The 16,224-nt window shown below is 42.4% G+C and overlaps 1 protein-coding gene across 1 annotated transcript; it reads left to right on the forward strand.

Moving 5' to 3' along the window:
* Positions 1 to 1,990: 1,990 nt before the first annotated feature.
* SLC35A5 (solute carrier family 35 member A5) lies at positions 1,991 to 13,952 on the forward strand. Its single transcript, XM_054382169.1, has 6 exons — positions 1,991 to 2,132; positions 2,932 to 3,030; positions 4,656 to 4,777; positions 10,150 to 10,217; positions 11,623 to 12,418; positions 13,461 to 13,952. Exons 1-6 carry the CDS (start codon positions 2,003 to 2,005, stop codon positions 13,527 to 13,529), a joined length of 1,284 nt encoding a protein of 427 aa, XP_054238144.1. The 5' UTR covers positions 1,991 to 2,002; the 3' UTR covers positions 13,530 to 13,952.
* Positions 13,953 to 16,224: the final 2,272 nt, after the last annotated feature.

Raw genomic sequence — 16,224 nt, forward strand, 5'->3', positions numbered from 1 at the left:
TGCACGGCCTGTCGGGAGGGGGACTGTGTTGAAGAGGCTGGTGATGGGTCCTGTGAGCATTCAGCGTGGGTGAAGTGCGGTTCGGTGCTGCGGCTTTTCTGGAGCCCGCGTGCCAGGTGTGATTGGTGGCGGCGTCTCATCACCGGCTGCTGCCGCCTTGGAGCACTGCTCGTGCTGCGAGGCTGCGGCCCCGCTCCTGGCTGCAGCTTGGCGTCGACCTGAGGTAGCGACGTGGCAGAGGGCGGTGAGCAGATCCAGGCGAGTGTTCCCTCAGTACGGGGTTGCGCTCTCGTCGCCGCTGCGAGGTAAGGGGCGGGGGCTGTCTTCCCGAGGTCTGCAGAGCTGGCAGTCGGGGCCTGGCTTGAAGCCGCTGTTGTTGCCTCCTTCCGCGCCCTGTCGTGGTGCCGCGTTTCGGCTGGCCGCGCTGGGGTGGGGCGGTGCCAGTTGTTACAGGATGTCTCGGCCTTTAAGAAAGTCTCGTCCGCAGCCGGCCCCAAGGGGCGGCCCCGGCACAGGGTCGGGTTCTGGCCGTCTGCTAGCCGGTTTTTCAGGCCTGGGGGCCAATTAACGGTTCGTCTGAGTAACGGCAGCGCTGGAGATGGAGACCACGGGTATAGCCGAGACTCTGCTGGCAGCAATCTGTATTCCTCCTGTGCAAGGGCCTGTGCTGAAGTGCTGCTCTTGCGCCACAGCAGTAAAACTGCCTTGCTGGAATTAGGAATAAGAGCACTTTAAAAAGTAATTAAAGAAAAATAAGCATTTAGTTTATGTAATCCTTTTAGCTAATCAGCATTCTAACAGCTGCACTCCTCCGACAAACTGATATATTTGTGTCACCTTCTGAGTGACTGTATATGCATTGGTTATCTGCCTTTGCTAGGTCCCCATTGCATATCTTTTAATAAAAAAAGAAAAAGATAATTGTAAAATGAGATCGCAGAATTATAGAACGTTAGGGATTGGAAGGAACTTCTAGAGGTCGTCAAGACCAAGCCCCCTGCCAAAGCAGGATCACGTAGGGCAGGCTTCACAGGAACGCATCCAGGCAGGTTTTGAAAGTTTCCAGAGAAGGAAACTCAACACCCTCTCTGGGCAGCCTGTTCCAGTGCTCTGTCACCCTCACCATAAAGAAATGTCTCCTTGTGTTGAGGTGGAACCTCCAGTGTTGTAGCTTGTGTCTATTATTCCTTGTCCTGTCACTGGGCACCACCAAAAAAAGACTGTTACCTTCATCTTGACACCCACCCCTCAGATATTTATAGACGTTGATAAGATCTCCTGTCAGCATTCTGTTCTCAAGACTAAATAGTCCCCAGTCTCTCAGTCTTTCTTCATATGAGAGTTGTTCAAGTCCCACAATCATTCTTGTAGCTCTCCAGGAGATCCCTGTCTCTCTTGAATTGGGGAGCCCAAAACAGAACACAGTATTCCAGTTGTGGTCTCACCAGGGCAGAGTAGAGGTGGAGGAGAACCTCCCTCGACCTGCTGGACACACTCTTAATGTACTTGAGTATACTATTGCCCTTGTCCATGAGGGCATATTGCTATCCCCTGAATAACTCGCTGTTCAAGGTCTGTCTCTATGGAGCTGCTTTCCAGCAGAACAACCTCTAGTCTGTAGTGGTGACTCTGCAGTTGTCCTTATGCAACTTGGTGAGGTTCACCTTCGCCCAGCCTTCCAGCCTGTCCAGATCTCATTGGACGGCAGCACAGCCTCCAGTGTGTCAGCCACCCCTCCCAGTTTCATGTCATCAGCAAACTTGCTCAGAGTATTCTCAATCCCCTCCTCCATGTCATACTGAACAAAACTGGACCCATGCTGATCCTTGGGGAACACTGCTGGCCACAGGCATGCTCATGGCTTGTGGTGTAAGCATCTTTTTGTATAAAGTAACACAAAGCAGTAAAATACATTTCACCTTGTGTAACCAGTTTTGGGAAGTACTGTTTACAGTGTATTTTCATTTTGTCATCCAAAGGGCATTGACAGCAAGACAGCAGAATGAAGACCAAGTGCTGTGGTCGATTTGTGCTTTGCTCCAAGACAACCATCTATACCTTTCTGCTTGGAGGAGTCTTTATTGTGTTGGGCTCAAGTCGAATCCTCCTGATGAAGTATTCTGCGAATGAAGGTGCTGTTGGGCAATCAACATAGTATACCTCCAATTAAGACAGGGTTGGCATTTGGGGTAAATGGATACACAAAAGCCTGGTTGTCCACCTGCAGAGTTGTTAGCATAAGTATTCTATTATATAAGTAGTGACGTGTTTTTTTACTGGAAAATCTCTGTATAGCCAGTGATCTAACATAACATGATAACTTGGGTTGCAAGGTCTATGGTCCAAGTGGAGATTTCACCCTTAAATGATGAGCCAGGTAATTACTTTATAGCTGATTTTCAAAGACTAAATTGTTGTGTGAATACTGTCAATGGTACATGTCTTGATGGAAGTATTTTTCTTGCTTAGGAGAAAAGTATCATAGTGGGTGTGCTATATCTGGCTATTATTAGTGTGCCCCTTTTCACAAAATATTACCAAAATATGCTAACAACAGATACAATCCTAGAAGGTTATGTCATCCTGGAAGTCATTTTTCATGAGGGGGTAAAAATTAGAATGTTGCTGTTTGGTGAAAACATCCCCATTTAATTTTTTTTTTAAACAGTTATATTCCTTACTTCTTCCAAAAAGTTCTGCTGTAAACTGCGACCACATGAGGAAAGATTTAATCCCGGAAAGGATGCCATTGAGGAAGTTGTATACCGTAACAATTAGAGTATTTGTAGTGAAAGTGCTAACATAGCCTTTTGCATTTGTGAAAAGTGTAAAAATTGTACTGGAGAGGTTAAAATAGTTTCTTGCTCTAATTCATAAATGTAGGAGGCAGAATCTGATTGTGTACTCTCGATGATTTGCTGAATCCCACAGATAACAAATATGATTACCTTCCTACGACAGTAAACATATGTTCTGAAGTTGTAAAACTGGTCCTGTGTGTGATTTTGGCACTCTGGGCTAAGAAAAAAGGTGAGTACCTATATTTAACTAAAATGTGTTGACTTTCTAAGCTTTTTTTCTACTTCTGATTTTTTTCTGTTGTTTGTCTGATTTTTTTTGTTGGTTCGGTTTGGGGTTTTGTGGAGTTTTTTTTTTTGTTTTGTTTTGTTTTGTTTTCTTTTTTCTTTTTTTAAATGGTGGATTCACATGTAATAATATGGACTAGGTCCTTCTGTTAAGGTTCACTGGAATTGTCTTTCATACAGAATTATAACTAAACTTTACTTTTATAATTCTGCTTTGTGCTGTAAATTCAAGTGTTCTTGAGTTGTTTGTATGGTAGCCAAAATAAGGACAGGTAAGTTGTGTTAGAAAGTGGAATGAAGACATAAGTCTAACGTTTTAAATATTTTAACCCAGTATTGTGCAAGGGTAATAAGAGTCACCTCACTGAAGTTGTAACTGAACAGAAGCTTCTAAGTTGCACAAACAGAAGACTTGGCCTGTACATTCTGTTGTTCTGAGCACTTTTATTTAGAAGTACCACCATCTTCCACTGGAGAAACTTTGTGTATGTGTAGTGGTATTTGAATCAGAAGTAACACATCAATGGTATAATTAAAGGTACCTTTGTTGTGAAGTCAGATCTTAGGGCTGCTGTTCAGAAAAAGTAGTGTTCAGGCTTCACTGGCTACTAGTTTTACATTGCAGGCTATTTTAATTTTTTTATTTCTTGGCTTTTATGTCCTGGTGTAAGAGGATGAGAGTTTAACTTCATAGAGAACAGATACTTAAATTGGAAGAGGGTGTCAGGCACTGAAGACTCGTGTGAAACTGAACTGTTGGTTTTGTCCACATCTCCATGCAACAGTCATGGCTCTGGCAAGCTGATGAGATTTTTGTGTCGACAGTTTAGTACTTAAGACAGTAAATACATTCAGTCAATGTTTGCCATAATTGTCTACTGCCAATTACACATTTTCCAGTTCTTTCTTTTTTTTTCTTCAGATGTCTTGAATTTTGCTGAGCTCAGTTTCTTGGTGGTTCAGAAGAGGGTTAGATATCATTTGTAGTCTTAAATCTGTGCTAACAAAGTACTATCAGAGTAGTTTAAGGCCTATCACAGTCTTCCTCCTATAGTGTGTGTCCTGAATACGAGTAAATGTCATTCTTTGTGTCTTGTTCTTTTTCCTTCTTGTATGTTCTCTTTTTACCCAGATCATGTGCTGTGTGCTATAGATACTGAGTTCTGGTTTATTGCATATTTCCAATGCTGCTGGCTGCCCTTTGTGTGCTGTGTGAACAGATTCACAGTCTGTGTCATTGGTTCAGTTCTTGATTTGACTGAGAATCATCAGCAAAATCATACCTAGTGTTGATGTTGCTATTGTATGGGGACTTCAGGGTGCTTTTGGCCCTCAAAGAACAGGTTATAATTGAGTTTTTGCTCCTAGAGGACAAGTACTGTGTAGGCATTGGGATATTCTACCTGTGTCTTCTGCCCCGGATCTGTTCTCTGTGTCACCAGGGGGCTGTGGTACCTTACTTTTTTTTCAGTCCAGTGGTGTTCCTGAAAACAAAACAGTGGTACCTATTCTTTATTATCTTTTGATAATAAGAAAGATGTCTTTCTTACTGATTTCATTTCATTTCAGATCATGCCTCTGAATGCCTTTCCTGGAAGAATTTTTGTAATTCCATGAAATGGTCAATTCCTGCCTTTCTTTACTTTTTGGATAACTTGATTGTCTTCTATGTGCTGTCCTACCTGCAGCCAGTAAGTATGCATACACTGGATAAGGTGTCTCCCAGTGTCATAGTGGGTAGGTAACGTCCTTAGGCTCTCTACAGTTTTAACACTGGCAAGGCAAGGTCTGCAGGTAAAAGAATGGTCTGTTTCTGGGCCAGTCAGACCTTCCCATCCTCTTGCCCACTGGTCAGTGTTGTACAGCTCTCAGTAGAGGAGAGTCTCTATAGCAATTTTCTCCATCCAAAGTGATTTAGAAATAGGCAGAATTGCTTAAGTACTAGGCAGATTTTTGTTGCTTTCTGTCTTTCACTTTCTTCAACTCTGTATTTCTCTTTTAGTTCATTTGCTAATCCTGCTAGTACTTGAGCTGTATTTTTCTGTGAGGCTTCTAGAACTTTATGTATGTGACTTCACATGATGACTTGTTTTCTTTCCTCACTGACTAAATAAAAGTGATTCAATGTAATGCCACAAAGAGAGTAAGTGTAACAGGAACTGAGGAGGGGAGAAAGAAAACTGCTTAACTTTTATTTTTTTGCATTTGTTTATCAGTTACATTTAAGAAGAAAATTTAAGTGGTAATTTCTTCAAGCTACATTGATCCTTAGGAATGAATCTACATGTGCTCAGAAGATAGCAGTTTCTGAGCTTTCTTTTATGTTTGTGCTAGGATGCTTTTTGGTTCAGAATCTGTTTGAAGTTAGATGGAAACACATTCTTAGTGCTTGCCATAAACTACTATGGCTGCCCCTGTTTGACATTAGAAGTAAATATAAATGTTTCTGCTCCTTCTCCTTCAGAATTTCTCTTTAAAATACTGGCCTTTTAGGTGTACCTATCTGTCAAGGACAGGCCAGAGTCTAGAACAAGACTTGGCTGGAAAAATCTAATTAAAAATCAGGAGTTGTACATCTTAAAATAACATGCACAATTGCCTGGGTCTGGGATTTGTTGTCAGGGTTTTTTGGTGGTAGGTTTGTTTTGGGCTTTTTAGTTTATTTGGTTTTGGGTGTTTTTTTGTTGGTTAGGTTTTTGTTGTTGGGGTTGTTGGTCAGGGTGGGTTTTGTTGTTTGGAATTCTTTTTCACTTTAGGAAGGAAATTCAACTATAATGTTTGTAATAGCAAAGCCTGATGTTTAGAAGGTTACATAAACACTATTGCTTTCTTAAGCAATATGATCTGGCTCTGTTAAAGTAATCTTTTGTAATAGGCACAGCTTTTATAATTTACGTGCACGCATCCCCTCATACTTTCTCTCCCCTTGGAACATGTGCTTTAAGATTCCTTTATTAAAAAACACTTAGTGTCTTACACCTTTTAATTGGATATTTGTTATGATGGTTAGATGAAATTTTACCATTACCATGGTAAAAGAGATAAACAAATACCTGTAAGACAGAATACCTTGACAGAGTACAAATCTGTAAAAATGAAAAGATGGAGGCAAGATGCTTGAAAGAAGGCAGTTGTACCTGTCTGAACTTGGTTTTGTGTGACTTCAAAAATTTAAGTAGTTTTGGGACTAAGTAGTGCCTGGGCGAGCATTTTCTTGAAGTAGAGTTGCTTTGCTGAGACTTTTATTTCATTTTGCTTGAAGTCTCAGCTGTAACTATGTATACTCTAGAGGCTAGCAGTTTCTACTGATGAGGTTTACTTTTGGAGACTTTGTGCCTTGTAACTTAGTGGCATGGTGATTTTTAGTAAATTTTTTTCTTACTTCTTCCCATCTAGGATGGAGGTCCTTGAGGCCTCATAGAACAAAGCAACTCAAAATTAATGTCTTATATCCATCCTGCTATAGCGTTTGATCATATTATGTTATCAGAGAGGTTGGATGAGGGGCTTTGACTGTAAAGCAAAACCAGAGTATGCATGGATCACTTCTACATTCTGCATCAGGTTGAGGGTTTTTTGTTTGTTTTTGTTTGGGTCATTTTGTTTTGTTTTTCAGAGGGGTTTCTGCCAGATTCATTTGCTTAGCCAGTATTTTTCTCATTACATAGTGTTTACCGAATGTGAAAATTCAGCTGTGGTTTCTTAAGTGTCTTTAGCTTATAAAAATTAGAGAGGCAAAAGCCCAGTTAGAACTTAAACTGGCCACTTCCGTGAAAGACAATAAAAAGCATTTTTATAAATATATTAATGCCAAAAAGAGGGGCAAGAAAAACCTCCACTCTTTATTGGACTTGTAGGGGAATATTATAACCAAAGATGAAGAAAAGTCTGAGGTACTACATACCTTTTTTGCCTCAATTTTCAATAGTAAGGCAGGAGGACTTCAGGATAACTGGCCTCCTGAACTGGTAGACGGGGTCGGGGAGCAGTATAATCCCCCTGAAATCCAGGAGGAAGTAGTTAGGGATTTGCTGAGCCACTTGGGTATTCACAAGTCTATGGGACCTGATGGGATCCATCCTAGGGTGCTGAGAGAGCTGGCAGATGAGCTGGCCAAGCCACTCTCCATCATTTTCCACCAGTCCTGGCTCACCGGAGAGGTCCCAGATGACTGAAGCTGGCCAGTGTGATGCCCATCCACAAGAAGGGCTGGATGGATGAACCTGGGAACTACAGGCCTGTCAGCCTGACCTCAGTGCCAGGGAAAATTATGGAGCAGATTGTCTTGAGGGCAATCACTGTGCACCTGCAGGACACCCAAGGGATCAGGTCCAGCCAACATGGATTTAGGCAGGGCAGGTCCTGCCTCACCAACCTGATCTCCTTCTATGATCAGGTGACCGCCTGGTGGACGTGGGGCAGGCTGTGGATGTAGTCTACCTGGACTTCAGCAAGGCCTTTGACACTGTCCCCCACAGCAAACTCCTGGCCAAGCTGTCAGCCTGTGGCTTGGACAGCAGCACTCTGCGCTGGGTTAGGAACTGGCTGGAGGGCTGAGCCCAGAGAGTGGTGGTGAATGGTGCCACATCCAGCTGGCAGCCTGTCACTAGTGGTGTCCCCCAGGGATCAGTGCTTGGCCTCATCCTGTTCAATATCTTTATTGATGATCTGGATGACGGGATTGAATCCACCATTAGTAAGTTTGCAGATGACACCAAACTGGGAGGAGGTGTTGATCTGTTAGAGGGTAGGAGGGCTCTGCAGAGGGACCTTGACAGACTGGACAGAGTCCAACAGGATGGCATTCAACAAGTCCAAGTGCCAGGTGCTGCACTTTGGCTACAACAACCCCATGCAGAGCTACAGGCTGGGGTCAGAGTGGCTGGAGAGCAGCCAGGTGGAAAGGGACCTGGGGGTACTGACTGACAGCCGCCTGAACATGAGCCAGCAGTGTGCCCAGGTGGCCAAGAAGGCCAATGGCATCCTGGCCTGCATCAGGAATAGTGTGGCCAGCAGGAGCAGGGAAGTCATTCTGCCCTTGTACTCAGCACAGGTTAGACCACACCTTGAGTACTGTGTCCAGTTCTGGGCCCCTCAATTTAAGAAGGATACTTGAATGTGTCCAGAGAAGGGCAATGAGGCTGGTGAGAGATCTCAAGCACAAGCCCTATGAGGAGAGGCTGAGGGAGCTGGGACTGTTTAGCCTGGAGAAGAGGAGGCTCAGGGGAGACCTCATTGCTGTCTACAGCTACCTGAAGGGAGGTTGCAGCCAGGTGGGGTTTGGTCTCTTCTCCCAGGCAACCAGCATCAGAACAAGAGGACAGTCTCAAGCTGCACCAGGGGAAGCTTAGGCTCGAGGTGAGGAGAAAGTTCTTCACAGAGTGATCTGCCATTGGAATGTGCTGCCCAGGGAGGTGGTGGAGTCACTATCCCTGGAGGTGTTCAAAAAAAGGATTGGACATGGTGCTTGAAGCCATGGTTTAGTTAGTCATGAGGAGCTGGGTGATAGGTTGGACTTGATGATCTCTGAGGTCTTTTCCGACCTTGTAGATTCTATGATTATTTGAGACCCTGTGAGATTTATTATTCAGCAGAAAGTGTGTTGGAATAGAGTGGAACTAAGGTAAGGGGAAAGGACCCGTGCATTTTCTCTAGTAAATGAAATGGACTTTGCTACTGCAGAATTGGAAACAAGGTGAGAAAATTCAGGGTCAAGTCTGTGTTTTAGATTTCTGAATCCATATTTTTTGTGTGTGTGCATAAAATTGTCTTAGAGCTCTCACTCTAAGGCTGAATTAGATGAAAGAGTTCAGATGCCTAGATTTTTGTATGTGTACTTTCTATACCAGGCAGTCCTGAATAACACATGATTTGGGAAACACCCCCATCACCAGTGTTGTCCCCAGTGGTCCTGGTAGATTTTAATTTTTCATGGTAACTGCAGTGCCTAAAGTAGCCATTGTCCCAGTATAGTGTGTCTAATATAGAAACGACAAAGACAAGCCTTGCTCCAAGGAGTTTGCAGCTTGGGGTCATGGCCATGGGTTCAGGTATTGTCATTATTATGCAGCTAGTCCCAAATTAGACAGGAGCTTTAGAGTTGTCTTCAGTTCTACTTTGAAACAGGTGAATTTTCTTAGTACAGTTGCAGTCTTGAAAATTCAAGTCAAGTGCCTCCTTACCTCTGATAAATCAGAGAATCGTAGAATGGTAGGGGTTGGAAGGGACCTCCGGAGATCATCTAGTTCAAACCCCTGCCAAAGCACAATCACATAGAGCAGGTCATGTATAAATGCATCCAGTCCGGAACGTCTTTGGAGAAGGAGACTCCACAACCTCTCTGGACATCCTGGTCCAGCGAACCAACACACTCACAATAAAGAAAGTTTTCTTTATATTGAGGTGGAACTTCCTGTGTTCCCATTTGTGTCCATTGCCCCTCATTTGATCACAGGCAAGCAGAGAAAAGAGACTGGCTGCTTCTTGACACCCACTCTTCAGATATTTGTAAGCATTAATGAGATCCTCTCTCAGTCGTCTCCAGGCTAATGAAGGCAGCAGATGCACTTGCAGAAAATAAACTTATTTTATGTCAAGTGCTTTGTCCAAGTTTGGGATTCCATGAATGCTGCAAGCTTGCATTACAGCCAGAAGCACCCTCAGCTTCTCCAGTTCTTATTTTCATACTGAAACAACTTCCTTCTTTAGCTTGCACAGCTGGTTTTGCAGCTAACTGATCAAACTGACTGAGGAACTGACCTGACAGGAAACTAAATAATTTTGTAAGTTCTTACTCTGGGATTGGTTTCCTCACATCTTTGTTTCAGCACAGCTTTCCTCATTACAGAGGAACTTAGGCTCTGTGGTTTGCTTGAGATTTTGAAACATCACTCGAATGTCATTTAGGGGCATGTTGTTCTAGCACTTGGGTAAGGTAGAAATTTCTGTACCAGGATGATGCTTTTCACTCTGGCACATTACAGAAAGGTGAACACTTGAAGTCGGTAGGCTTTTCATGTCCTCTCTGTTTGGAGTATAACTGTTTCCCTTCTTCTCTTTCTAGGCAATGGCTGTGCTCTTCTCAAATTTTGTCATTATAACAACAGCTCTTCTCTTCAGGATAGTCCTAAAGTAAGTAATATTCACTAAAGAAATAAAATTTTCTGTCTTCCTAGCCTTGATGAAGTTAAGCTACATTCTTTCTCTTTGTCTGATGGGAGCAATAATTCTCTTTTCTTACGACTATACCTACTTGGAGAGATGGCTTTGTTTTATACATCTGAAGGTGTAGGCAGCTTATTAGGAGTCCCTTCTTATCTGTATACATTTGGTCAGCTGTAATAGAAAATAACTGAAATTGTGATTATAAAGTTGTTGGACGGTCAAAATTGAGGTTTGTGTAATTTCCTTTATAGTTAGAGCTACAAAGATGATTGGGGACTAGAACATTTCTCTTAAAGGAAAGATTGAGAATCGGGTCTTTATAGTCTGGAAAAGAGAAGACTGAAGGGGAATCATATAAATGCTTATTAATACTTCAAGGGTGGGTGTCAGGACAATGGGACCAGTCTTTTTTTCTGTGGCATTCAGTGACAGGACAAGGGGTAATGAGCACAAACTTCAGCATTAGAAATTCCATATAGACATAAGGAGGAACTTCTTTAATGTAAGGGTGATGGAGCACTGGAACAGACTGCCCAGAGAGGTGTTGAAGTCTCCATCTCTGGAGGCATCCAAAACCCGACTGGACGTGTTCCTGTGTGACTTTCTTTAGGTGAACCTGCCTTGGTGGGGGGGTTGGACTCCATGGTCCCTGAAGGTCTCTTCCACCCCTTACCATTCTGTGATTAAATCTCGTATTTCATGATTAGCAGTACTTCTTTCCAGTCTGTTCTAATACTTTACTGAATATAAATGTCATTTACCAAAAGGGTATGAGGTACGTGAGAGCGAAAGATAAGAGGTATCGTGTGTGGTATTGTGCCAGCCTTGATGTGTTTCTAGTCAACTGCATAATTTATGTTAAAAAGTAGTTTTATGTCCCTTCTTCATTACATGTGTGACAGAAGTCCTGTGTGTTCCTCTTTGCCTGTTTGTGCAAAAAACTATGGGGGAAATGTGAAATGTAGTGAAAGCTTACCAAAGAAAGAGAGTAATTATTTTGGTGTCTGTGATTTCTTTTTATCCATCAGACCTGTGCTCCTCTGGAGACAATAGCTGCTTTTAAGTTGTTAAGTGGTCAGTATCTAGAACTAACATGATCTTGAAAGACTTTCCTTAAATTGTCTCTACAGAATACTCCATTTTATATTTCTGTGAGTGCCAGGCTGGCCCCCCCTTGCCATAGAAAAGCATGCTGCATTTTGGCATTTTACTGTCAGTTCTGAAAAGCCAAGATTTTTTTTTCTCGGTACCTGTCTCCGTCTCCTCTGTCTGTGACGTCTGTCTTTTATGTGTTTTGTAGAGCTTCTTCTCATGTCATTTAATTTGTGCCACTGTGTTTCTAAAGTTAGTGGCTCTTTTTGTCTATCCCTAGGCGAAAACTCTCTTGGGTACAATGGGCATCTCTGGTCATTTTATTCCTGTCCATCGTTGCGCTGACTCTAGGAACTGGAGGCCATCAGCAAAGCTTGGCTGTACATGGATTCCATCACAGTATGTTTTTCAGTCCATCTAACCACTGCCTTCTCTATACCAGACCTGAGGAAGCATGCCTGGAAAAAGGCAACTGCGTATCACCAAGTTTCCTTCCCAGCTTCCAGTGGAATGTCACCAGTACTATGGCAGGAGCATTGAAGCCTCTCTGCCTCAGTCTGGGCCATCTGCTTATTCTAGTGCAGTGTTTCATTTCTGCCCTGGCTAACATCTACAACGAAAAGATCTTGAAAGATGGGGATCAGCTTGCTGAAAGCATCTTCACGCAGAACAGCAAACTCTATGCCTTTGGGGTGCTGTTCAATGGGCTTATGCTGGGGCTGCGGACTAAGGACCGAAGGCAGATAGAGAATTGTGGTTTCTTTTATGGGCACAACATCTTCTCAGTGGCTCTCATATTTGTCACAGCATTCCTGGGGCTGTCTGTAGCCTTCATCTTGAAGTTCCGAGACAATATGTTCCATGTTATGACTGCTCAGATCACCACTGTCATCATCACCACCGTCTCTTTCATCATTTTTGACTTCAGGCCTTCTCTAGAGTTCTTTTTGGAAGCTCCTGTAGTGCTTCTCTCCATATTCATTTACAATTCCAGCAAACCAAGAGGCCTAGAATACATCACTCTGCGGGAAAGGGGCAAACTTGTCAAAGGAGATGCATGGGAGAGGTCAAGCGGGGTAAGGCTTTTCAGAACTTGTCTCCTGGTTTCTCTTTTGTTTCACCTTCAGTCGTGCTATCAAATATTTGGAAGATGCATTTTCACTGGACTCAGCCCTCACCTCAAACACCAAACTTCTTAAAATCTTCTAAATAGATTGGGCATTGCTTTGCATATTCCACTTTTTCATTTAGTGAAGCCTAGATAAGCATTGCTTTCATGATGTGACCACGGAGAATCCTGTGAGCAGCTTCGCCTTTGCATAAATCCTGTCTTGAAACCTTTATAACCAAAATATTTTACTAGCCCTGGGCCTCCAGAAATTGGAAGTGATACCTGGGAAATAATTGTACTTAAGTAGAACTGATAAATCTGCACAGCCAAGCCCACATCATGAAAAAGTTAATATATTTGATGCTAAGATTATGTTACTACTTTAACAGTCAAAGATAACCTGAAGACAAAAAGATAACATTTAAATATAGAGTTTTAACTTTTTTCCCTGTTGTTTTGTAACACATCTCAACCAGCAGAGAGTGCTGTCTTCATTTAATTCTAAGAAACATTAAACTGGGAAGAGATGCTTTCCGGAACTGGTTGTGGTGCCTTTTTAGCTTGTTGTTTAACAAGCAGTCAGTAACACAAAATCATATATTTTTTTTTTTCTATAGCAGGTGTTACATGTTTTAACACTTAAAAATGAGCAGCTATGGTTAAACCAAATAGCACTATGTGAGCAGGCTTCCCAATGAAGGAATAGGCTATGTGCTATTTTATGGAGTGAGTCACTAAAGTGTTAAAGGGGGTGGTTTTTATGAGCATGTGTATCATATGTACCTTGGAGGATGATTATAACACGCCGGTAAGAAATTTCAGTTGCTGGGTCTAAATTTTATATAAGTGATGTTTTTAAAACTACCTCTACTATCTTTTTTTTTCCCTTTTTTTTCTTTTTTTTTCTTTTTATTTTCCCCCCCTTTTTGGCTTTTTCCTTGTTTCTTTGTATTAATAATAAGATAACTTTGTTCACATTTGCTCTCTTTTGTTTCTCATTCCTGTAGGATGGAGAAGAGTTTGAGAGGCTGAACAAACCAAGCAGTGACATGGATACAGATGAAGACTCCCTCTAGCTCAGAGGGATGCTATATTGCTCATAGTGAGAGAATGTTAATATTTTATTAATATAGCAAAGGGTCAGTTTTCCCCACTTGCAGACCAGTTGAGACTGTTTTAGGTCTGGATGTCACAGGTGAATGAGGAAACACTGATACCCTATATATAGTGAGTTGCATTCCATCCTCCTATCCATCAGGAGTTCAGAATCCTATTGAAAGAAACAATATTTGCAACTGATGCAAACAAAAAGAGGCTTGGATCCTAGGTTGAGTGGTCTTGGTGACAGGTGCTGCACTGTGGAGGGCAGTCCTGGACTCTAATCATGTCTTTACTGCTGTGGTTGATTGTCTCGAGTCACTGTAACTTCCTGTATGAATTCATTGGTTAGCAAAGCAAAGATGAAACTGTTCACCTCCAGAAGTGATGTGAGCATTGATTAATATTTTTGCTGCATCTTCCAATGTACAAATGCTCCAGTAAGTTTTCTTTTCATAAATAATGAGTCCTATTGGCTATTTTACTGTATTTTGGTAATTCAGACTGACATATCCCTAGCTGAGTCCCTCTGAATCAACCTCATCAAACTTTGACTTGAGAATGTATAGTAAATCAAATTGTTTGAGTTAAGGATATGTTGATCTGTCGGGTGTCTAGTGTGTGATTTGAGTTTGAATGGTCTTAATTCTGTCTTCATTCCTGTTTTCACATCAATGTAACTCTATACTGACTCCTGTGGAGTCCGTCCTTTGGGACTCTTCTCTGATGTGACTGAGAGCAGAACAGATTTCACTGATTTCAGCCGCTAGTTGTCCTCACGTTTTCATTGTGAGACCTTTGTGTGCCTGTCTCCCAGTGTCTGGGGAAATGGAAACGTGGAATGCCTTCATAGCAGATAGTGAATTTTACATGCAACTTATGTGGCCTAACTTTGAAAGAGCTTGAATAAAACAAAAGTGTGTTATACATTATGAATGCTTTACAGGACCTTTTTTTGTGTTTAGAAGGCTTTTTGTGTGTAGAAGCTTAGTTTGCTCTGAGGCAATTACCTGAAAACCATTATTGCACAAGTGATACCTTTCAGCATCTGGAGCACTGAGCAGGAGGTTGCAGGTGGTACTATCATTTAGTGTTGCTCCACCCTGTCAGACTGATAAGATCTTGCATTCATTTTGTAGAGAGAGAACTCATACTGCAGAGTGCCAGGCATACTGATCTCAGAGTCACTGTTGAGGCATCTGCTGGATTGTATTTTGAGTGAGATGAAAAATAGGTTCCAAGTAATTCAGAGAATTTTAAAAGGGGAAAGGGAGTAGGAATGCAGATAAGAGATTCTTGGTACGTTCCTAAAGCCTGTTCTCTCAGAACACTGGAAAAGATGTTGGTCTATAATTTCCTCCCTTCAAAAATGTCTTTCATAGTTGAAAGATACTGTGAAATGAATTCTTGAGAAGATAAGCAATGAGTTCAGTGTCAAAGCCTCATACCACAGTGTGTAGTAATCAGTTAGTGAGCATTTCTCTGTGGACTGAAGACAGTCCTGCCTTTGTTCCTTTGTGCCATCCTGTATATAACAGCTTATGTATCCTGTATTGATGGCTCATTGCTATATTAATTAACATACCTCCTGTCACTGATCTATCAAGAGGGGCAGTTTTTTTCTGTGTGTGGCCATCACTATCAAGTTATAAGCTAGGAATCTAATAAAATTATTTTCATTGCTTACTCTTTAATGGGAGTATTAGCTTTTTTCTAGGGTATATTAAGAATAACTGTACAAAACAAAATGAATGTTGTGGTTGAAAAATTCTTCACAGCTACTCTCATTGTCCTTGCATGGGAGACCATTTCAAGAAAACGAATCGTAGTTGTTTGCAGAATCATAGAATGGCTTAGGTTGGAAGGGACCTTGGAGACTGTCTACTGCAAACTCCCTGCCATGGGCAGGGATGCCTCTCAACTAGACTTGGTTGCTCAAGGCCTCCTCCAACCTGACCTTGAACACCTCCAGGAAGGGGACATCCATAACCTCTCTGGGCAACCTGTTCCATTGTCTGACCACTTTTACTGTAAAGAATTTCTTCTTAATATCCAGTCTAAATCTACCCTCTTCCAGCTTAAAATCATTACGCTTCATCCTATCACTAGACACACTTACAAAAAGTCCCTCTTCAGCCTTTCTTTAGGTTCCTTTCAGGTATTGGAAGGCAGCTGTAAGATCCCTGTAGGGTCTTCTCCAGGCTGAACAACCTCAGCTCCCTTAGCCTATCCTCATTGCAGAGGTGCTCCAGCCCTTGGATCATTTTTGTGGCCCTGCTCTGGACTTGCTCCAACAGTTCTGTGACCTTCTTATGATAAGGACACCAGAATTGGATGCAGTATTCAAGGTGGGGTCTCCTAAGAGCAGAATAAAGGGGCAGATCACCTCTCTTGACCTGCTGGCTACACTCCACTTGATGCAGCTCAGGACATGTTTTTCCCTCTGGGCTGCATGAGTGCACTGCTGGCTCATGTTGAGCTTTTCATCAATCAACACTCTCCAGTCTCTTTCTTTAGAGCTACTCTCAACTCATTCTGCACCCAGCCTGTATTTGCACCTGGGACTGACCTGACCCAGTTGCAGGAACCTGCACTTGGACTCGTTGAACCTCATGAAGTTGGCACTGGCCCACTTCCCAAGCCTGTCTGGATGGCATCCCTTCCCTCAAGAGA

This window comes from Indicator indicator, chromosome 1 (genome assembly GCF_027791375.1).
Source record: "Indicator indicator isolate 239-I01 chromosome 1, UM_Iind_1.1, whole genome shotgun sequence".
NCBI lineage: Eukaryota > Metazoa > Chordata > Aves > Piciformes > Indicatoridae > Indicator > Indicator indicator.